This window comes from Nelumbo lutea, chromosome 7 (assembly GCF_056320005.1).
Source record: "Nelumbo lutea isolate HS-2025 chromosome 7, American lotus-T2T, whole genome shotgun sequence".
Classification (NCBI taxonomy): domain Eukaryota; kingdom Viridiplantae; phylum Streptophyta; class Magnoliopsida; order Proteales; family Nelumbonaceae; genus Nelumbo; species Nelumbo lutea.
The window spans coordinates 23,714,686-23,738,861 of NC_142690.1; the positions used below are offsets into that span (position 1 = coordinate 23,714,686).

Here is a 24,176-nt window from a genome sequence, read left to right on the forward strand (position 1 = left end):
TAACTAATACTATAGGTTCTAACTGATACTAACTTAACTTGCCCCACGGCTCCTCCCTGTAAGCGATGGTGAAGGTTATATATATATTTTTTCAGATTCTTCAATTTTACTATATCCCTTATGTTCAGTTTGGAAGGAGTATAAATACAAATATGTACTATGCAAATACATACAAAATAATACAAAAGACAAGGTTTTGCACTCTACATATTTCCTTAGGCTCAGTTTGGAAGGAGTGTAAATACAAATATGTACAGTACAAATACATACAGAATAATACAAAATATAAGGTTTTGCACTTTACATATTTGTATTTATACTCCTTCTGAACTAAGCCTTAGTACAAATACAAATATATACAATACAAATACATGCAAATTAATACAAAATACAAGTTTTTACGGTCTATATGTTTATATTTATACTCCTTTTAAACTGAGCTTAAAGGAGTACGAATTCAAATATATATAATGCAAATACATACAAAATACAAGGTTTTGCACTCTACATATTTGTATTTGTATTCTTTCCAAATTGAACATTAATAATAGAACACGTTGAAAAACAACAGCGCCTAAGCATCTCCTTACAGTTCGGATGAGGTAGGCACAACATTATAAATACAGTAAATGAGCACTTAGAAAAATTTTTGACACCTAGCCCTAATCTACACTTAAAAAAGATTAATACCCACTTTGTACAGTTATCAAAATATTTATCAAGTGGTATTTAAGATGTCTACTTTGTTTTGCACTTGTGACTACTAAATCCAGTCCCATCTCCATATCCCTTAATAAGCAGATCAACAACGTCACAACACAAGGAAAATAAAATCATGACACATGGATGTAAACAGGTCAAGTTTGATATGCTGGGTTTAATTAAACCCAATTTGGGTTAGCTTCACAGAACCCGAGTCCAATTAAAAGCTAACCCAAATTAAACCTGTCGTTAGGGTTAGATTAAATGGGTTTAAGCAGACCCATTGACATCCCTACTCTTATTTAACCATGAAAAGTTAGTATTATATCGGTACGTTATATCATGGTTTTTAAACCGAATTGGCGATCGAACTGGTCAGGGTCCGATTACTGGTTCAAACGGTCCGACCATTCGGATTGCCTGTTTTGACAAAAAAATAAAAAATTAAAAAATTTGAAAAACGGTCAAAACCCTTTGAACGGTTCGAACAGTTTAAACGATTAATCGACCAGTTCAGCGGTTTACTAACCAAAATCAACGGTTTCGGGGAAAAAAGCAAGTTTAGGGAAAAACAGAACTGATTAGGTGACCAATTCCCAGTTTTTCTGGTCCGATCATCTGGTCCGGTCCAATTTTGAAGACCATGCGTTATATTCTCAAGGTGGAATGTGACAGGATGGGGAGCACATTTATATCGATAGGCAAGGAGAACTGAGTCTAGGAATTGAAGATGAAGCCCTTTGTATGTTTGAGAGGAATCAGGGTTTGTGATAGAGAGAACATCTCAAAGTATTGATAATATTCCAATATGCTGGAAGGGGCATATTAGTAATTTGAAACTCATATATCATTTTTTTTAGTTTTTTTTTTAAATTTTTAGAAAAGGTCTATTTTTATATTATTCAACTATTAAAAATTGTTTTCTCAAAATATCTTAAAAAATCTTTATCCACCACTGTTGATACGATATGATACATATAGTATGGGACATTATCGTTTTGATACTTTGTACCTTAGGCTGCATTTGATTGCAACGTAAACACAAATATGTGCACTGCCTATTTACTCATTTTTTGGTTTATGAATACAAATATGGTTCACATTTTAAACTGTTTTTGCATCTATATTGTTTGTTTGAAATCGGTGCAAAGTGTGGGCCCATCATTAAATGCCCCAACTATCTTATACTCCAATGCCTTAACTTTTGTTAAAAAGTTAATTATCAAAAAAAACACAAAATTGTATCTAAAAAATAAGTAGGGCGATGCTCTCTTCTCAGAATACAAAAGTGTCAAAAAAATACATTTTTGATATGATAATCATTACTTTTTTACATATCAAACAAACTCTCGCAAACGCGAACTAAGATACATAAATGCCCTCGTTCGACATTTGTATTGCAAACAAATAAGGTCTTACTATCTGCTTAAAAGAAAAAGAGAAAAAGAAAATTAACAAGATAAATACACTGAGACTGAAATAATGGTTGGTTCTCCTAGGGATTTATCCATGAACATAAGCAACCATTGCTGAAGTTCTAAAAAATAACGAATGCTAGCAAGCTAGGGCCTTTGGGTGCTTTTCCTTTTAATTTTTGGACTCTATATCTATGTGGTAGGCAGGCTATTGCAGGAAAAATATGGTCTATAAGTTATGTGGCTGGTTATAAGGTAAGATAGCCTAATAGTTTTTCTTTTTACCCAAAAAATAGCCTAGAAAAGCCTAGTAGTAGGATAATAATGCTTGATATTGGCTACTTATATTCTACATGTATTTTGGGAGATAGCTATGGATGTCAATTGGTCTATAGACAGCCTATGAGAATAACTTCCCTCTGTATTGATTTGTTGATCTGTATTATCTTCTTTCAATGAAACTTTCTAAATTGCCTATCCCAAGAGAGAATAAAAAATGTTTCTAATAGGACTCAAAATGAAGATATCTCTAGTTAAAGGACTCCTCTCCTTAAGACTAGGTTATTCATCCACAATATACTAAGAGAACGACCTTTCAAAGTGCAACAGAACCTAGCAAATAAGTGCAATTTTATTTGCATTATTAATACAAATGGGAAAAAAGAATGTCAATTCTGGTTTAATTTTGGTTTTGATTTTACTTTATTCTGCTTGAGTTCTTATTTTATTTCATTTGTATTGTAACGATGCTTCATTATCAATTCCAAACTAATCTTTCTTTATTAAAATAAGGTAAAATTTAAAACAAAAATAAATCAAAATTTGTATTAAAATCATTTGTACTACCATAATTTTGCATTAGTGCAAATGAATTTATATTCCGTCCAAGTGATACCTTTGGTGAAGTGACATGTAGGTGGAAGGACAAGGTTCAAAATATCGAACTGTATCGTTGTATATCAACCGGGTTAAGTTACCGATACACTTAAAAGACGAATTAAATTATTGTTATCATTTGAAACGTTAGCAAGTGATGTGATAGATCTCCTATCAAATTATCAAACGAAAAATTTAAAACAAAAGAGTTTGGATCAAAATAAATTCTCAATACACAAAATTTGCGTATGGAGAGTATCAATAATTTGAACGATGGGTTCTATGATTATGATCTAATGTAGATGTGATTCATTTAAACATGTATTGATATATATATATACCTTAATCTTTCTGTGAGTTTGGCTTTATAGGTTTATTCACTAGCCACTAGGTTTGGTGGTTGTAGTGAGTGGGTTGTGCATTGGAATGCCATAGGAGCTAGCCCACTATTCTGGGTCCTATTATTGAAGGTTGTCTCAGAACTTAGCTGCTGGCTTGTTTTGATAGGCTGAATTTGTAGAGAGTACTGGTTCGTTGTATGTCTATGTGATCTGGGCAATAGTCTAATATGGGTACCATCTTGAGGTTCAGTCTGTTTCCTAAGTCCACCAGTCCATGAAAGAGTGATATCTGACTGATGGTGTTGTCAGACCTGGACTGGATTATGCTCCACAGGGCTATACAACGGGCCGGGGTAGTTTATCCCCCAAACCAAGGTTTTAAAAACTGACCTTGAACGGAGGCCATCAGTTTTTGAGTCAGTGGTTTGACCATCTGGTTTGAATGAATAATTTATTTCAATTTAAAAAAAAAATAAAATGATTAACATAAAAAATGGTCAAAAATTATTCAATTAATCAAACAGGTTGACATTTCGACTGCCAAATCAATGGGTTGTGGATCAAATCAACAGTTTTTGGCCAATGACCAAGTTAAGGGTGAAACGGAACTGGTTGCTTAGATGGTTCTCAGGCCGAACGGTCCAATTATCCGATTCAATAACAGTTTGAAAACACTGCCCCAAACCCATAACCCTCCAAATCTAGGTGCAAGTGGGATTCGATCCATCTGCCACAACCAGCAGGAGACCTCAGAATCATTGTTAGGCTGTTGGGTTCTAAAAATATTAACTTTTCCAAACCTATCTCAAGTACATGTATGATGTATTAACACTTGTTATATGATGCAAATGGATTGGATCCAATTCAGTATTTAGGGGTAAATCCAAATTTGATTTGAGAACCAATGGATATGTGAAATAGATATTCAAATTTGATTCATTTACATGCAAGGATTTAAATATCGATACAATACGGGTTATATCGTATTGGTATCGGATTAGGACAATACAAGATACGTTATGAATGGAAATGTATCATGTAAATCGCACGTATCGGACCGATATGTGTGCGTATTGACCCATTTTGCATTGTATCGGCCAATACGCACTGATACCGACTAATACGCTGTGTCTTCGATTAAAAATGCAAACGTTGCTAATAGCGTGATTTGAACCCAGAACACCACATGTGTGGCACTGAGAGCCTTAAACTCTCTGTCAAACTACTTGGTCATGCCATGCGTTGTGATATTTAACGAAATAACACAATTTTCACTATTGTCTATCAAAATAAATAATCAATATTTATGTTTAACAACCCTAATTAAAAATTAAAATAAATAATATTTAAAATTAGTATTTTATAAACAAACGGAATAAATAATCTATCAATTCTATATTTACATCAAAAGGAGTACCAAAAAAAATATATATTTACATCAAAAGATGATTTTAATCTCAAGAAAATTATACAAATAAAATATTAATAGTAGAATAATTACCTTACTACTTAAAATTTATAAATTTGCACATGATACATATCTTACAAATTCTATATATTTTTATAATTATTAATTAATATTTTAATTTACATTAAACGATAACATATTTATTATTTACAAAAAGTAAAAATATATTTGCAAAATATTCAAGAATATAATATTAAATTGAATTTATCAAATCCACTAATTTACATTTATATGAAAATTTAATTTTTAATTTCAAATAAAATTTTTAATAATGAAATAATTATTTTAATAATTAAAAATTATGAATTTGCATATGATATATATCTTAGAAATTTTAAAAAATTTTATATATTTTAAGTTAAAATTATATATTTTTATAAGTTATTAAATGATAATTTAAATTATATTTGAGAATTTAATATTTGGTTAACTTTTTTTATTAATGTTAAAATGTATAAATAATAAAATAGAAAATCATTGATATAATAATTAGGATAAATATAATAAGCCCATCTTGGACTCTTAATTAATGCATTGTATGATATATGTGCATTTTTCTATTAATTATAATATATTTTTATGTATACCATTAAATTTCAGTTGCACCGCGTAAATGCATGGGCCAAAAAGGGTTTAAATGTTTACTTCTGCTTGGGCTTTAACTTTGCTTTATTTTTTATTTGATTGTGAGAAGTAAATTGAAGTGACCTCCGCTTTAAATGAAATATAATGCGGTAGGAGGAGGAGGCTTATGTGTTGAGGAGTAAAGTAGAGGCAAGAAGATGTGGTCCCCACTTTATTATATGAGAAAGAGTTGGGTTAGGAGGAAGGTGGTGCAAATTTTACATTAATTTTTAGAATGCAAGAGATAAAAAGTACAGGTTTTGTATTGAATGCAAATCATAATTACAAATAAATGAGAGCAAAACTGGACCAGGTACAAATTTTTGACCCAGTTGAAATTTGCACTTCAACCAAATGCAGCCAAAGAATTAAAAAAGAAAAAAAGTACATAACAAAGATCAACAATAGTTATATGGTGTATGTTAGACTTAGGAATGGCAAATATTAATGTTGTATAAGCATGGTACTTTCTTGAGGTTTTTGAAATCTTCAATGACTTGTGAAATCAATTTTCTCAAAACTCTTAGATCATTCTGTGAGACCATGGAGAAGGCACGATCGGTCTAGGGTTTTGTAGACCGACGGTGATCAAGGTGGAGAACTGAAAAAAAGAAATCCCTTGGAATCAAGATTTATGAGATTTGTAGAATTACAAAAGAATAAAAAAAAGAAGAAGATCGGGAATTGAGCACCCTCAGTTTTGCTGAATCTGCTAGGGTTTTTGGTTTTGGTGTGAGGGGAGATCTTGAGAATGACTCCATTGGTATGGAAAGATTGAATCAACCATTGTCTCTTCTTAAATATTTATAATCGTCTAGAATTTAATAATAATAATAATAATAATTTACTTGGGTCGTGTAAACTTTTCAATTGGCGAAAAATTTGATCCCGTGAACCTAACCTATACTATGTTTATACATGTCCTATGAACATGGTTGTTTTCTTTAATTTTGCAAGTCTATGCTCTAGCATTAGCCCCATGCATAACAAACAAGGGTCCGAATGTAGTAGGCACATTAGGTAAGCACAATGAATGAACACTTAATAGCTGTGTGACACTTGTCCCAGCTAATGTGTTTTTCATCTTAACATTTTTGTTTCGTTAGAATTAATAAGTAAAAAACGAAAAGGGGAAATCGTAGAAGAGAAGAGACGTACCTGAATCAAAATTTTGGCCTGAGCAATAATGCTGTAAGAGACTTTAAATCCGATCTGATCTGGAATTGTTAGCAATCAACTGGTGATGATTTTCTTGGATTTTGGTCAGGATAGCCACCAGTTTGAACAACAGAGTTCACAGAGCAGAAGCTTGATTGATGTTTAGAATGACAGAGCAACGATAGTGGGGCCGTCGCTGGTTCGTCTTCGGAGGGAGAGGACAATGAACAGTAGAAGAAAAATAATAAAATAATAGATAATTTATGTTTGAACAAAAATGTTAAGATGAAAAGCACATTAGCTGGGACAGTTGTCACACAGCTATTAGGTGCTCACTCATTGTGCTTACTTAACGTGCCTACTACATCCAGATGAAACAAATGAGTGTTCTTATCATTACTATTTATTAAGCAGCGTTTTGTGCATAAACTTGATTTATTCTTTGTTACTCTAACATTTAACAACATAAATACTTGTTTGGAGAAAATGAGATGGGATGAGAACATTGCTTCCTTTGCTCTTGACAAATTTGTCAAGGGGTACAATTGAGCCGAACCAAGCCAAACTTTGGCATTTCTTGCCTTGATTCAATTGAAATACTACTAGGTTTCAAGTTTGAGCTCGAGTTCAATTGAACTATACTTTCTGGTTTGATTAAATATTCAATGAGCTTGAATTTAACTCAAAAAGGTAAAAAATAAATATATTTTTATATTATATATGATATTTTTATAGTATATGATATATTCTTATATTATATAGAATATAAAAATATATTTTCATAATATACATAAATTATATTTTATATTCTATAATATATGCATGCATGCATGAATGTATGTATGTATGCATGCATATATGTATGTGTTAATCAAGCCAATCCAACGACCTTTCAAACTGAACATTTTATCGATCAAGATCAAGTTCAAAATAACTGATCGAGCTTACCTTAAGGTTCGAAATCAATTAGAATCACACTCAAAGATCTCCACAACAAACTATTTACTTATCACAAGCACATCTTAGCATGCATTGGGAACATCTCTCGTACTTGTCATTGGGAGATGGTCCCAATACACGGTTGGGATGAACTCTAGTACAATGGCACATAACTTTAAGGGTAATGATTTTTGCACTATGCTAAGTGAATGAGGTTTTTGATAAAGACTTGATTTTACCTTGCTAACTGCATTTCTAACAAATAACTGTAAACATTTGAGCAATTCTTCCTTGCTCATTTCTTGAAATTGTTCCTTCACCTCATTTGGTTTGACTATAGATTCATTTTCAACGACAATTGGGTTGGGTTGAACTGGCGATGGTGGTAGAACAAGGATATGTAGTTGTGGTAGTTTTCCAACTAGTATTGTCGCTGAAATTCCTCCTGGATCCAATGCTTGAAGACTTGTTGGTCCCAAATCTAGTTGGATATTGCCATATGGGATTGGGTGGCTGAATTTGGGCACTATGGTTGTTGCATCTGATGAAGGAATTTTATAATTAATTGGGTTTTACTCATAAAATGTACCTCACACCGACCTTGCAGGCATATCCCACTATGCATTAGGAACATCTCCCATTAATAATAAGACATAAGTAGGGTAGATATTCCCAATACATGGTGGGATGCATTTGCGAGGTCGATGTGAAGAATAGATCCGGACTCAGATTTCTAGGATCTCATCCTACTGTCACTCTTAACTTATTGAGCTTTTCTTCCATTTGATGATCATGTTGACTTGATAGTCCATAGACCTTGTGAATGAAATTTTCCAGATTGGAGGCTTATTCATATTCATTGTTGACAAATTCAACCTTTGTTGATAAAACAATGAACTCTTTGAGGTGGCCACTCAGGAGTAAAACAATGAATTAGAGATTCTTAATGTATGATCATTGAGAAAGCACAGTTCCCCTTGGAATTGGGATTTATGGATTTATAGAATTTCTAAAAAACAAGATAATTTTTGGGAATTAAGCACATAAATTTGCATTGGGACTTCTATTTGGGGGATATCTAGAGAATGACTCCATTGATCTGGAAAGACTAACTTTGCCTTTATTTGTTCTTAAATATTTATAATCGTCTAGAACATTCTATACTCTAGATGGTGTCTTTTTTCCTTTTTAATATTATTTATTTATTTATTTTGAGTTTCTCTCATGTATCACACAACAAAGTGCATGCACGCTTGGGTAGCACGTTAATTGGTTATACCACATCTAGTGCAATCCTCAAGAACGGTTCACTTAAAGTAATGCACCACAAATTTATGAATTGAAATGAGACCTGTCTTTCTTGCATCAGGGAGATCTCTCAGTGCCCTTTTATTCACAAAACTCAAAGGTCTTAGGGACGAACTTGTAGTTCTATCACCGGTTCATGAATGTACCAAAGAAATACTCGTTGAACGGGAAAGAGACAAGCTCAATCAATTCCTATAGGGATTTCATGATACTTTCAACAATGTTCGCTCAAGCATACTTGCCTCAAATCCTCTTCCGAGTGTGAATCAAGCTTATGTTTTAGTTATTCAGGAAGAAAAGCATAGAAAATCTCTTTCACTCCAGAAGCAACTGCTTTCAATGCCTCCTGTTCAACAATCGTGAAATTGAAACAATCAGAGATCAAACTAAAGATTGTTGCTACGAATTAATTGGTTACCCAGAAGGTTGGAAAAAAGGTAAGTCAAACAAGAACAAGATCACCCATCTTCAAGTAACTGCCAACTATGCACAGTATGATCCCATCACTAGTTCCTCCTTAATTGTTGATATCCTTCATGAGCAACATACCAAACTTCTGAGGATGTTTACCAACAATACCGCAACCTCCAGTACAACTAACATGGCTAGTAAGGATTCTTTTGCATGCTCAGTGTCTTGGATCTAGGATAGTGGAGCATCAAATCACATGACCTCCAATAAGGATTTGTTATTCCAGCCTGAACCCTTAATTCAACAACATATAATTCATCTATCCAATGGTTCTACTTTGTCAATTACTCATAAAGGATCTGTGATCTTGAAACCTAGTTACACAATTGTCAACTACTCATATAATTCCAGTCTCTCACATTGTGATTAGTAAAGGAAAGTTACACAATGACATATACTACCTGCATCTACCCCACCACACATCTTTTCTTGTCTTGTCTTCTTGCACTTATATGGAGGATACCTTCTACGACACAATTTTCTTGGCCATGCCTTTGCTTAACAATTATTCGTTTGTCTTGATGGACATTTCTCATCTAAAATAAAGGATATGATGCTTGTGATGCATGTGAACGGGTAAAACATGCACCCATCCCCTTTCCAATAATCTCTACACAAGATTTATCACCTTTTGATCTCATATATTGCGACATATGAGGAACACAGGGGCGGAGCCAGGGGGACCCAGGGGAACCATGGCCCCCCTTATGGTTCAGAAAATCCCCATTGTAATAGAGCTTTTCATGTAAATTTTTTCCTCTCCCCATTTTTCATTTCAATGGTTGGCCCCCCCATATGGGCCCAACCATACTTCATTTATGTTTTGGCTCCCCTTATGACAATTTCCTGGCTCCGTCCCTGGGGAAACATATTTTGTTCTTTTTCAATGGATTTGGTTGATAGTTTAATGGATCTGGTGAGAAAGAACTTGGTGCCAGGGATCAAAGGAACATAATATGCTCCCCATATGTCATAGTGTATGAGATCAAAAGGTGCTGAAACTTGTCTAGAGATTATTGGGAAGGGGACGCATGCATGCACCATGGCCCTTACCACTAATGAAGTTTTATGGTTACAACGTGTTCTCCGTGACCTTGGTCTACCTTGCTCTCAGTCAGTCCATCTATTCTGTGATAGCCAAGTAGCAATTCACATTGCCACCAATCCGGTATTTCACGAAACGAAACGAGCATGTTCAATCAAAGGGTATAGAGCTTTGTCACATACCCACTAGCATGTTAACTAAAGCCGTAGGGGTTGATCAGTTCCATTTCCTTCTTGGCAAGTTGGGCATTACCCATGCTCTAACTTGAGGGTGGGTGGTATCAATTTGTTATATCTTGTAACTAATCTTGAATCTTGCCCACATAGAAGGCAAATTGCCAGCTGGTGTATCATCGACATTGTGAACTATAAATATGTATTTGATTCAATTGTTTTCAAATGAAAAGATTCATTCAATTCTTTTGAACTCTGACCAAATTGTCATTGCTAAAATAAGACAAAACTTTATTTGCTTGCATAGTTTATCTAATCATCCATTTCATATAGCAATACCAGAGTAGAAGAAATGCTGAATTCCTAGAGTTCACAACGCCCCACACCACATCCCAACCATGTATTGGGAATATCTCCCAATAATAGTACCAGAACCGATGATGTCATCATCGGGAGATATTCTCAATATACGACCGGGATGTGGTGTGGGGCGGAGATGTGAACTCGAATTCCTAACCATGACTCTTGAGAAGATGCTACTTATGTGATTTAGGGGTGTTCTATACTAATTAAAGTTAAAACAATACTATGACGTGATTGAAAACCTGAGAAGTAATTCTGTTCAAAGTTGATTCATATTTTGAGTTTCCGAATCAAGAATTGCTAGTTTCAAAACACACCACACTCTAAGAGGAGTACTTTACAACAATATGTATGACTTGGCTTTTAAAAACTAAAGTCAACTGTCAGGTTGACAAAAAATAATATAATTTTGCTGATGTAGCACTTGTTTTTATTTTTAAAACAAAACCATGCACTGATGCACACAGCCAAACAACCCCCTGAAAAGAAAGCTTATTTAGTTTGGTATACTCTTGAACCTCTTAAAACACGAAAACAACAATATGATACCTAATACCCCCTTAATCACAAGAGGTGTGAAGCATTTGATAACGTGAGAGCAAGAATTAAAATATCAATACAATATACTTAATATGTGGTGTACCATATTATATCAATGTACCCAAATATGTTTGGATACATTGATATGTAGACCTTTTGAATGATTTAAAAGATCATAGACCACTTCCCCAACCATCTGATTATTATAAAATAAAAAAAAAAATAAAAAAAAAAGGATGAGTTTCAGGCTTATCGACCATATCGATATATATGCATGATATGGAAAGATCACCTTAGTTGAATTTGATACTCAAAAGTGAACACTATTAATTCGATTGAGTTAACGATAGAATTAGAGATTGAGAATTAAATAATAGAACAAATTTCATAAAAATCAGGGTTATGCCTTAGCTAGGCAGCAATGACTATACAGCTTTACATTTTATTTGATTTCTTTCTAATATTTACGAACTTATTTTGAGACAATCTTCTATTTTATGGGCATTTTCAAAGGAGAAAGGGAAAGTATTTTTCTCTCATCATGCAAATTAATTGAGACATGATCAAACCTATCATGGCATATTGTTTCCAAATCCCTGGCACAAAATTGGGAAGATTCGACTTATTTTAGAATGCTGTCTTACACTTTCTTGCCTCTATGATTTGACTGATCAAAATTTTTTTGTAATTTGTCAAATGATTTCTGGAGTTTATTTTCCACATTACTTTTCACCTTGGAAGAAGTCAATCTAACTCATCTTGTCATGGGGTGGAGTATTTTCTGATTTCTATGAATTTGTTTTAATATAATGGAAAAGGGGAAAGGGTTAGCTAGTCTAATTAGTCCAAATCCGGCCCGTTGGGATTTTTTTCCTCTTTATGGCACCACTTAGTTGGACTTTTGTTTTTTTGTTAGTGGTGAAAAGATGAGCTATCCACCCATTGGAAATTAAAGCTAAAATGTAAAAGTAAAATTACACAAGGGAATGGGGTTTACTAGTAGTTGGATTGTTCAGTAAAATATTGTCAAACTTGGGCCAAATAGAGAACCGTTTGGTTGATCAATGGTTCAACCATTTGGTTCAAATAATTTAAATAAAAAAATTTAAGACAAAATATAAAATGGGTCTAAACTATCTTTAAAAACTATATACATATATATTTTGATGAATAAATAACCATTCAGGGGAGCATTCACCTTAACTTTTTCCCCAATCCAAGTACCCTGAAAATATTTGAACCTTGAATATGAATAAATTCTAAGGAAAAGGAATATAATGGATCTAATTCTACAATAATCTTCCTCCATTCATTGTCTAAGAAAAAGAAATGGCCTTGTTTCAACCCAACCTCCAAATCTCCTTCTTAATCCATACAAAGCCAGTTGCAGTAGCAATAGCAAGAAAAAAGTGAAAAACAACCAAGTTAGATCTGACTTACAACAACACCTTACAAACCAAACCAGCAAGGAGGCAAGGACATGGATTGGTTCAAGGGTCAAAAGATGTTTCCACGTGGCAAAAACATATGAGTTGCGTAAAGAAGTTTCCTAGTTGACCTTGACCCGATTAGTGAACTTTACCCACCCGAGATTAGCCTCCAAATTTCAAACACGATCAATCCATCTTCCTTCCAATTGATTTCAAAAAACTCACATCCACTTGACAGAACAGACCAGACCCACCCCACTTTTCAAGCTTCCAACCCCCTTTCCCACGTAAAGGAAAGAAAGGACCGTCACCACTGAGCAGGTCCACACGGACAGACCAAGAACCCACTACTCCCATTAATTAATTTAATCCATTAATTTAACCAAAGAAAAAACAAAAGCAGAATTCCTCACCCATCACCCATGTTTTCCTCTGATTGATATTCCCAAAGCCGATCCTCCACCCTCTTTCGTCTCATCTCATCTCGCCCTCCTCTGCAACTCTCTTCTCTTTTTCGGGTCTCCATTTCTTGGGGTCCTTGAAACCAAACCCTAGAAACCCAGAACAAGTGAAAGCCTTGTTAGGACGAATTCTTGCAGGGAAGCCGGGGTCCTTTCGTCTTGAGAAGCGAGGAAGAGATGGCTGCATCCGCTCGGTTCAGTAGCGTGGATGTTGCCGTAACCCTAGTCGTAGCCCTCTTTGTTATCCCTTTGGTTTCTGCAAATTCCGAAGGAGATGCTCTCTACACGCTGCGCCGGAGCTTGTCCGACCCCGATAACGTCCTTCAGAGCTGGGATCCGACGCTTGTGAATCCTTGCACTTGGTTTCACATCACTTGCAATCAGGATAATCGTGTCACCAGAGTGTACTAGTCTCTCTCCCTCACTATCTTTCTCTATTTTTGGTTTTTGCTTTACTGGGTTATGGCTTTTGTTTGAAATAGTTTGAAAAATTGTAGCTTTTGTTCTCAATACTGACTATTCAAAATTTTGATTCTTGGTGTGATTCTCGTTAACTTGTGTACTTTTTAGACTTTCTTTTCTGGATTAGTTCTTTCTTCCCCTTTTGGAGCTAATTTTTTTTTTTCTTTTCCTTTTTTTTTGGTGATTATGAAGGGTTTCCTATGGCAACTTCAATTACAGTAATTACTATTAGGTTCTAATAGATGCTTCTGGTTTCGCGTATGTGTATGTGCTTGATGGTAGTTGAGACTTGGGACTTGAGAAAATAATTATATAATTATGAGGGTATTTATTTAAATGTTAGTTTCTGGTCGTACTTTATGATTGATTTTGCTAGGAACCAATAGCTTCGTCTGGATGCTGGAGGTATGGGATTCTGAGATCTAATCAAGTCGTTCACTTAGACAAGACAGTCATTCTTAATGGGGAATTTGATTCTTATGGGTTTCTTTCTTCTTTTTATTTATCTTCACCTGAAGTCGTGTTCTGGTATTTAATTCTTCATGTTTTTCATTTTTATTGTGTTTTCACTTGGTCTGAACATACGCCCTTGTATGCCTTTTTGTGATCCACCACAGTGTCCCCGGGTGGATTTTGAGTAGAAAATGAGGGTTAGGGCTTTCTGTTGCAAAGGAGCTACTAAAATATGTATGCCAAAGAAAAGCTTTTGGCATTCCATCTAGAGCAACAGAGCATTTTCTTCGAGTTTTGTTGGGTGAAAAAAAGAACGCAAATTAAGTTTGATATTTTCCCAAAAGGGTGTTAACTAAAAGATAGCATCAAAATTTCCTCTTTCTTCATAGTTATTCCAGAAGCATTTTTATTTTTGTGGGTTGTTTTTAACTTTTGCTTTTAGTAGCAACTAGCAAGAAGGAAGTGTGCAAGAAAGGAGTTTTGATCCTACTTCTTTAACTTACTATGTTATGGCATAATTTTGCAGGGACCTTGGCAACTCTAACCTATCTGGCCATCTGGTACCTGAACTTGGGAAACTTGAACACCTGCAATATCTGTTAGTAGCTTCCCATATCTTTATTTTTGCCTTGCATATGCACTTCTGTTGATGTTGAGTACTTATTTATTCCTGATTTAAATGGATATTTTAGCTTAAGTAATTCTTAATGTTTGATATGTTGAGTACTAACTTTAGAATTCTCTTTGTCCCCATTTGTGACAACTGGTGCAGAGAGCTTTACAAAAACAACATTCAAGGAACAATCCCGGTCGAGCTTGGCAATTTGAAGAGTCTAATCAGCTTGGACTTGTATAACAACAATATCTCAGGGGCCATTCCTCCTGAGTTGGGAAAGTTGAACTCTTTGGTATTTTTGTAAGTTTGAAACTTCTTGTTTTCTATTCCTGTGTGAGTTAATTGAGGCAAAGACTTTCTATTCCTAAACTATCTTACTGAGTAAAGGATTATAACCTGATTTCCAGTGATCCCAAGTTAGCTAGTTCATGGATTGGCTGGTTTGGTGATACTGGGCTCTAGGCTAAGCATGACCAAGTAAAACATGGAAATTGTATTATCAGAGTACAGTGGTAGTAACATGATATCTTGACTTGTCTCTTTGACTATACTTAATTGGATTTCACTTTTGAGTTTGAAAAATTGGTTCAGTATCACCTTTATAATTTGGGAGATGGTTGAAGTCTTCACCTCTCCAGCTCTCCCTTCCTAGCGTGTTTTTGGTCTTCTTTTACATGTGCATTTTGAACCATTTTCTTTATTAATTAATACAGTACTCAGTTTGACAAGGGAGTTTTATAAGAAAAATTCAAAATCAGTTTATAAATCTTTTGTTGCCCATCACTATTTTGCTTTTATTGTGTAGGCGACTTAATGACAACCAATTGACTGGGCAAATTCCAAGGGAGCTCGCTAGCATTTCAAGCCTCAAAGTTGTGTAAGTGCAACAGTGCTAGTTTTCAATTTTCTTTCATCTTACCACGCTTACATTTTTTTGGGTATATAATTAAGAATTCACCAGAACATCCCTCTGTTTTCAGAGATGTCTCAAACAACAATCTATGTGGAACAATTCCAACAACTGGACCATTTGAGCACATCCCGTTGAACAAGTAAGAGTTCATTTCTTTTTGTATCTTGTCAATTGATTTTGCACTCAAGAGATGAAGTACCATTTTGTTTAATCCTAGTACTCCAATTCTATCATTACATTTAGGTTTCTATTTTTTTAATGATTGTTCCAGTGTTTTAGATTTGCATTGAACTTTGATTTCCAAGCATTTTATATTCTCTTCTTTTGAAAGTCCAGATTAATTACATTAGATTGGACAAATGGATGTGTCATTGTAACTAACCACGTAACTCATAAACTTCTACCTGAAAAAGAATCAGCATTTGTGGACAATGTAATAATTTATATTTTATGCAACCATTAGCATCCATATAGGAATATATCATAGCCTATTCAGATGTTGAATCAAAAGCCTACTAATTTTTCTGTTTTCTTTTTAAATTTTCAGAATTTGTCAGTTGTTTTATATTTAATCTCTTTTTTGGGAAGGATATTTAGTTTAATTGCTCATGACAGTTCGTTGTTGTGACTTGGGACCGATACATGCTTTGTTATAATATCTTGGTCCTTGGTAGTAGATTGTCTATATTGTAACAGTTATGCTAGCCGGAAGAGTTCTTGATGTTGGTCTTCTGCACAGTTGTTACATCATTTCTTGGTGTAATGGTCAAATCTTGGGATGACAATATTGAGAATGCAAGGTTAAGAGTCTTAGGACTTAGAGTAGCCACTGTGTGTAAAAAAAGGCATAAGGTTAGGTCAATATCTGGTCCACCCCTCCCAAGACCCCAGATTGATGGGACCCATTGTACTACATACAGATTGCTAGAGTTTTCAGGTAAAAGTATCAAGAAGCATTGAAAAAGCAATCTTTGTCATCTTAAGCAAACATCAAAACCAGTATTTTAAAAGTGAGAATTTTAACTAAATTCAGTTCTTAGAGCCTGATGTGTGAGGCACAAGGCAATACATGTTTAAAAGTGAGGCACTAGTTTTGAAAAATTTTTAGAAAACTTAACGTATAAAAATTCTAAAGAATAAAATATTTCAAAAAGCCAGATATCAGAAAAAAAATAGAAGCCTGTCAGTTCAATTGGTTAAATGAATGGAGGGGCCATTTCATAGTGTAATAATAAAATATTTGGCTGACAAGATCGAGAACATGAGTTTGAGTTTGAGAGCAGCCACTTGTGCAAAAGAAAAATGTGAAAGGTTAGGTCTGTATCCAGTCTACCCTTCCCAAGATATATATATATATATATATATATATATATATATATATATATATATATATATAATCATACTTCACAGTAACTAGCTTGGTTAGGCTTAGGCATGCCCTACAAAATGAGCCTTACTATTCATGTTCTCTAGTGAGCTTCCCCAAACAACTTATAAATCTTTCATGTAGTAAATTTGTTTAGAGCTCAAAAGGGCTAAAGAAGTGTACAGATTTATCTCTCTGCTCATTGTTTATGTAAAAAGTTTTGGCCAAAAGACTTTCCAATGTTTGCAAAATTAATCTTATGTTTTGGCCAAAAGACAACCAATTTTACTAATAAACAGCAGATATATACAGTATGCATTCTCCTTTTAGAAAGAGCCTTTTGACTCCCTCATCTCCATAATATTAATTTTACAATTATGCCCAGAAACTAATTTTTACCCACTCTTTGTTTTGATGAGACATCAACCATACAGTTTGCTGATCTCTGAATCCATTTATTTTGAAATTCAACATCCTTGGTCAATTGCCAACAACCTTAATTATTTTATTTGATTTCTATAGACTCACAACGTTGATTCATTGTTCAACAGCCAACTATTGACCACTTTGAAGCCACCTTCAATAATTAATCTTTTTATCTGCAGCTCTTTTGCTTTCATAACCGCTTGTATGACTACAATTATTCCTGCCCTTTGGTGAATCCCCTACTCCAATCTGGCCCAAGAAGATTGCCATCACGTGTCCATCATTTCTGAACACCCGTCCCACCCCTGAGGGCCTTGGGTTTCTCATATGACCCGATTAGGGTAGGGGGTGGGTTTGCTAGTCAAATTGTTTAACAAGCTTCCATGAATGCCTAGGAATCTTCCACATGGCAAATTAGTTTGGGGCTGAAGCAGAGTCTCCGAATTCCTCTCTCACCCTCTATTCATAGGAAAGATTTTATCTCAACCTTGCCACATTTGTCAAACAAACTTTCATAGTTAAATTTTATATTAAAATAAAAACTTTGAATAGTTAATACAATATTCAACTATATGGGGTTGGCTACATGAATCCTGTACCACGATTTCACACTTTTCATTATATTCTTAAGTCATGGGTGCTTAAATAATTTGTCTACTTCAACCCATGTCCTTGGCTTGCCTTTTGCTCTTCTAGAACCCTCAACTTGCAATGTAATACTTCTCATCAGTGTTGTAAATAGTATTCTTTGCACATGATCAAACCATCTTATTCTACTTTTCCTCAACTTATCGCCTAATGGGGCTATTCCTAGGTTCCTAAAAATATGATTACTTTTTTAATAAATAAATATGATCATTTTTTAAAATCTTATCTCTTCTTGTTTTCCCACTCATCCATGCCAATATTCGAGTTTCTTCTTTACTCATTTTTGGGACATGTTTCTTGACTGTTATTCTCTATTCTCACTTTGATTATTCATCTGAACATTCAGCGTCTCAGTACCATTATAATTGTGTTTCCGTCAATGTTTTAGCTTCGAGAACAATCCTCGACTGGAAGGCCCAGAGTTGCAGGGATTGGCTACTTACGACACAAACTGCTCGTGAATGGCGCTGCAAATTCCAACTCTGCCCTGTGTTAATTTGGGTTTTACTGTACGTGGAAATGGGTAGGAGATTTATTTCCATATAATATATAAATATATAATATATAGATATATAGATATGGCCAGGGTTTGGAGGTAAATGTAGTAGCTCATAATCAAGTGTAAATCTTTACAGCAGCTCTCTGACTGTTCTAGCATTTGTAATTGTAGCTATAAGCCGTCTCTGGACATGATGGTGGCTAAGGAAAATGGATTTTCCCTCTTCTAGTTTATCTATTCTTATGCATGGGCTTTGTCAAATGAAATCGACACGGATTGGCCCTATTTTCTTTTTCTTTTGGTTCTTTCTAGTTCGAAATCAAACCACCCAAGGTTCAAAGTATCGATATCAGCCGATACGTATTGTTTTGGGACCTCTCCGATATGCCCCTAAAGTGGGTGTATTGGGGGTCTGACCGGTTTAGGGGGTGGAGGAGCTCTAAACTGCCCCCCCTCCCCCTCCCCCCCTTAATCGGTTTTGAAAAAAAATAAAAAAATAAAAAAAAAAGAAAAGGTATCGATTCGCCTGATACAGATATATCGGGCGTATTGATATATGGAAGATGGTTTAAAGCTTTAGAAATTGAATGGCATGCAAAATGGTAGATGGATTTATTGACACTTAGCCGTGTAGGATTTGTGAAGCCTGCTCACAATCAATCCCTAGGGGTCTTAAATGGGTGGGTTGGGTAAGGGTTGAATATCAACCCACTCATATTGACCCACCAACCCCCTATGATTTATCATCAATCATTGTTAACGGGTTATAATCCACCTTAATGTGACTCACTCATATTGACCCATTTGACTCATTCATATTGACCCTTAACCACCCTCACCCATATTGATCCACCTACTCACCTATAAATATAAAAATGGGTTGGGATGGCTGTATATTTGAAATAATAAATTTTAAGAACATCTCTCAAGGTTGTCATGTGGTAGAAATGGGTTGGGTTGATCTGGACAAGGTTCAAAATATCAATACACCCGATATGTCAATAGGGGTGTATTGGGATATATTGGTATTTTTTCTTTTTTTTTTTCTTTTTTTCAAAATTGGTTCAGGGGGGGCTGGTTTAAGGCTCCTCCATCCCTTGAACTGGTTAGAACCCCGAGACACCCTCTATAGGGGCGTATCGGGGAGCTCCTGAAATGATACGTATTGCCTGATACGGGTCGATACGTGTTAGTACTTTGAACCTTGGATCTATATACCAAAAGTAACAAATTTGTGAGAGGAACACCTCTCAAGATTGCCACATGGCAGAAAATGGGTTGGGGCAATCCATATACTTGAAAATAACAATTTTTGAGAGAGTAATCTCTCTTAAGGATGCCACAAAATAGGGCTGGGTTGACATGTATACCTGAAAAAAACATTTTGTCAAATCATCTCTCTTAAGACTACCACGTGACAGAAACAGGTTGGGTTGACTTGTATATTCGAAAAAGCATTTTTGAGAGATTGCCACGTGACCAAAAACAGGTCAGGTCAACCCGTATACTAGAAATTGCAAAAATTGTAGATAAATGCAAAAAATGCAAAAAAAATACCCAAAAAATTGTAAAAAATTCAGAAAATACCAAAAAATTATGAAAATACAGAAAAATACTAGAAAATTGCAGAAAATGCAGAAAAAAATGCAAAAATACTAGAAAATTGCAGGAAATGCATGAAAACATTAGGAAAATGCAGAAGTTATGCAGAAAAGCACAAACAATTGTAGAAAATGCAGAAAATTACCAGAAATTTTCAAAAAAAAATGTAGAAAAATACCAAAAAATTGCAAAAAAAATAAAAATTGCAAAAACTTACAGAAATGCAGAAAATTGCAAAAAAAAATCATAACTTTTATAAAAGTGCTTTTGTAAAAGTACTTTTATAAAAGTACTTGCATAAAAGTGTTCACAAAAGTACCTTTGTAAAAATACTTTTATAAAAGTGCTTTCGTGTAAAAGTACTTTTGTAAGTGTTCCTAAAAGTACTTATATAAAAATGCTTTTATGCTTTCAAAATGTTTTCATAGAAGTACTTCCATAAAGTGATTGTGTAAAAGTACTTTTATAAAAGTGCTTTTGTGTAAAAGTACTTTTGTAAAAGTGCTTTCGTGTAAAAGTACTTTTGTGAAAGTGCTTTCATGTAAAATTGCATTTGAACACGAAAGTTAATAAAAACTATTTTATTTCATTTATAATCACAAAATGAAATATGACATGGTGGTTTCGATTTGTAATGAGATGTGTGCGCTAAGAAGCTTGAGTTTGAATCACTTCAACTACTGTATTTTTTGAGATTTGGTGAGTATAGACACAACCCATCCTGTCCCGTGCGACCCAGCCCACCTTGACCCTAATGGGTACCCTCGACTCAACCCACCCTAACCCTTTTTCACTAACCCTAATGGATTACTCAACCCATATTGACATACCAATAGAATGGGTGGGTATGGGTAGGTTCCAAGGTGAATGGGTTGGGTGGGTCAAATGAGTTGGGGTCAAGATTGCCAGCCCTATCCCTATCCAATTTGAATATACAAGTAAGACTAGTAAAAGAAATATTTTTCTGATTATGATACCAAAAAAAACTAGTAACCAATCAACCAGTTTCGTAAAAGTGATAACCAATAAGGTTGTATTTATCAAATGGGGGGGGGGGGGTTGATTGGTTAAAGCTGTTAAGGTATCATGTTTTTGGCTAGTATTGATTTTTTCAAATAAATATAGCCATTTCAACTTCTAATGCTAAGAGGTTCAAGCTCCAAAATCCAGACTACTGTTTAATATGATGGATGGCATGTTGGAGATGTATAAGAAATTTTGGAGTGGTTCTGATGTGAATTTGTTTTCGGATTATAGGGAAATTTATTTTCAGGATATTGTAGAGCCTCGAGTGAAATAGAGATGAGTGTTTTGTGTTGTAAACTGTGTAATAGCATTTTGGAGAATCACTATGAGAATGGACATATCTGTTCGTGTATAGCCATGTATTTGATTTACTTCCATAGTTAGAAAATAGTTAATGATTATTAATACTCATGACGTCCCTTGATCACACCTAATCTAGTTATAATCTAGTTATGATTACTGGTTGAATTTAATTTAAAACGTCAATGATCACATTTGGCATCCCAAAGGTGTTTGGTGGTATATTTGTACAGTGATGACTAGCGATGCCCACCAGAAGCCAATCAATCCATGACTGTGTTGTGAGATTTGGAAATCAATTTGTGGTCTTATCCTCATCGTAGTTACAAACTCTAAGGTGGTGTTCTGTAGTGTAGATGAAAAATTGGTGGGTGTAGACCGGTCCACACCACATCATGTGGCATGAATCAATCAACACCACACCACAGTCCATAACTGTTCTGAATTATAAACAAACTGTGTGGGCTGAACCAGTTCCACGCCACACTTTTTGATTCCATGTATCTCATATACATTTTATGAATGATCTATACAGTGAATGATAAATGTCTAATTTTTGTATTTTATATGATAAATATATTGAAAAATGCATCAATGAATATATATTAACCAATAAATATTATTTTTTTTATAAAAACAATAGTAAAATAATTAAAAATTAAAAAAAATATATTTTAAATATTAAAAAATATTATTTTATTGATAAAAACAACGTTTTAAAAATCGACCCGGAAACGAAACCATTTTGGCCACCATTTTCTAAGTCGACGGACTGATCATCTGGTTTGAACGAACGAGCCATTTTGACAAACAAATTAAAAAAAATAAAAAATAAAAAAGGGTAAAAAACCATTGAACGGGTCGACGGGTCAACGATTCGACTGCCCAGGTCAACAGGTTGTTGACTTTTTCAACGGCTTTTGGCCAAATATTGGGTTTGGGGTAAAACGGAACTAGTTGCCTGGACAGTTCCTGGGTCGAATGGTTTGACCGTCCGAGTCAACAATGGTTCAAAAACCTTGGATAAAACTATTAAAAATTTTAAAAAGTTAAAAAATTAAGTAAAATAATTAATATTTTATTTATTGACAAAATATTAAAATGTGAAACATACAAGAGTTTCAGCCTTTCAAGAAAGTGTGAAGCAGGGGATCAAAAATAGACTGTGGACAAGGCACTAACCACGAGTTTTTTTTTTTTTTTTTTTTGTGGATGAGAAATTGGGGTGTAGATGGGACCGGTCCACGATATAGAATGAACCGGTCCCGTCCAGATCCAGCCGAATAGGTATTCATCCCGTGAATAGGACCGAAAGATGAACACGATGCCAAACACTGCCTAAGTTGCCTTATTTGCAATATGACCACCAAATCTTCTAAGTTTATTCAATTCTTGTATTCTAGATCGCATTGGATCAAGTCTACCAAATCTTCGGTGGATATGACAGAATCTGGGTGGAAACTCTACAAAATTTTCAGTCTCACTTTGGAAGGAGTACTAATACAAATATTTACAGTAAAAATACATATAATTAAAATAATATAAAATACAAGGTTTTAAACTTCACATTTTCGTATTTGTATTCTTTCCAAAGTCCAAACTGAGCCTCAGCGGCAAGAATGTAAATCTCTGGCAACAAGCTAGATTTAAACACATAACCTATAAATCGATCGATGTGTTCTTTCTGTTCTTTAAGATGCTAGATTCAGTGACCAAGCTTAAAGATTTCCGGTAACACTGTTCCGACAGAAAGTAGATCCTTTGTTCGAAACCTAGCACTTTACTATAGTTTCCGACAAGCAAGACTATTAATCTGCTAGAACATATATACAGTTCATGACCGGATCCGAGTGAAATTAATCCTTAAAAACATCAAATCTAGCGAAATTTTACTCCAAACCTGAATCCCTGATCTAACCCGTATTCTAAAATCCTAACCCAAGAAGTCTATTTTTAGGCATTTGAAAGGCTGTTTTCTAACATTTCAAGTCTGTTTTTTTCAGGCAACCTCAACCTGAATTTTTGGCTCAAGCTAGTATTACAAACCAAGGTTTTGATTTTCCGGATCTGATTCTAGCAAAATCTGACTTTTCACCAAAAACCATTGGCTTTGTCAAAAACCATCCGACCTGAATGGTCAAAAACCGTATTCTAAAATCCTAGTCCAAGAAGCCTATTTTTTGGCATTTGAAAGGCTGTTTTCTAGCATTTCAAGTCTGTTTTTTCAGGCAACCACGACCTGTATTTTTGGCTCAAGCTAGTATTACAAACTAAGGTTTTCAACGTGCTGCTAATCTGGATGGTCGAATCGTTCAAACTGTCACCCGTTTGATTTTCCGGTTTTGGTTCTAGCAAAACCTGGCTTTTCACAAAAAACTGTTGACTTTTTCAAAAACCGTTCGACCCGAATGGTCGAACTGATGACTGGGTCGTGGGATGTCTGATTGAGGTGATTTTTTTTTTTTAATAAACTTTCGAGATCTATGCATCTCAGGCGCCTCGTCCTGCTATTTTCGCGAAAAAATAAAAACATTTTTTGGCCTCAAAATAC

General features: G+C 34.6%; 1 protein-coding gene across 1 annotated transcript; it reads left to right on the forward strand.

The window, feature by feature from the left end:
- Nucleotides 1–13,031: 13,031 nt before the first annotated feature.
- Nucleotides 13,032–18,930, forward strand: LOC148845673 (Leucine-rich repeat (LRR) family protein). The gene is made up of 6 exons (XM_088956110.1): nucleotides 13,032–13,718; nucleotides 14,756–14,827; nucleotides 15,002–15,145; nucleotides 15,651–15,722; nucleotides 15,826–15,897; nucleotides 18,587–18,930. Exons 1-6 carry the CDS (start codon nucleotides 13,492–13,494, stop codon nucleotides 18,657–18,659), a joined length of 660 nt encoding a protein of 219 aa, XP_088812236.1. The 5' UTR covers nucleotides 13,032–13,491; the 3' UTR covers nucleotides 18,660–18,930.
- Nucleotides 18,931–24,176: the final 5,246 nt, after the last annotated feature.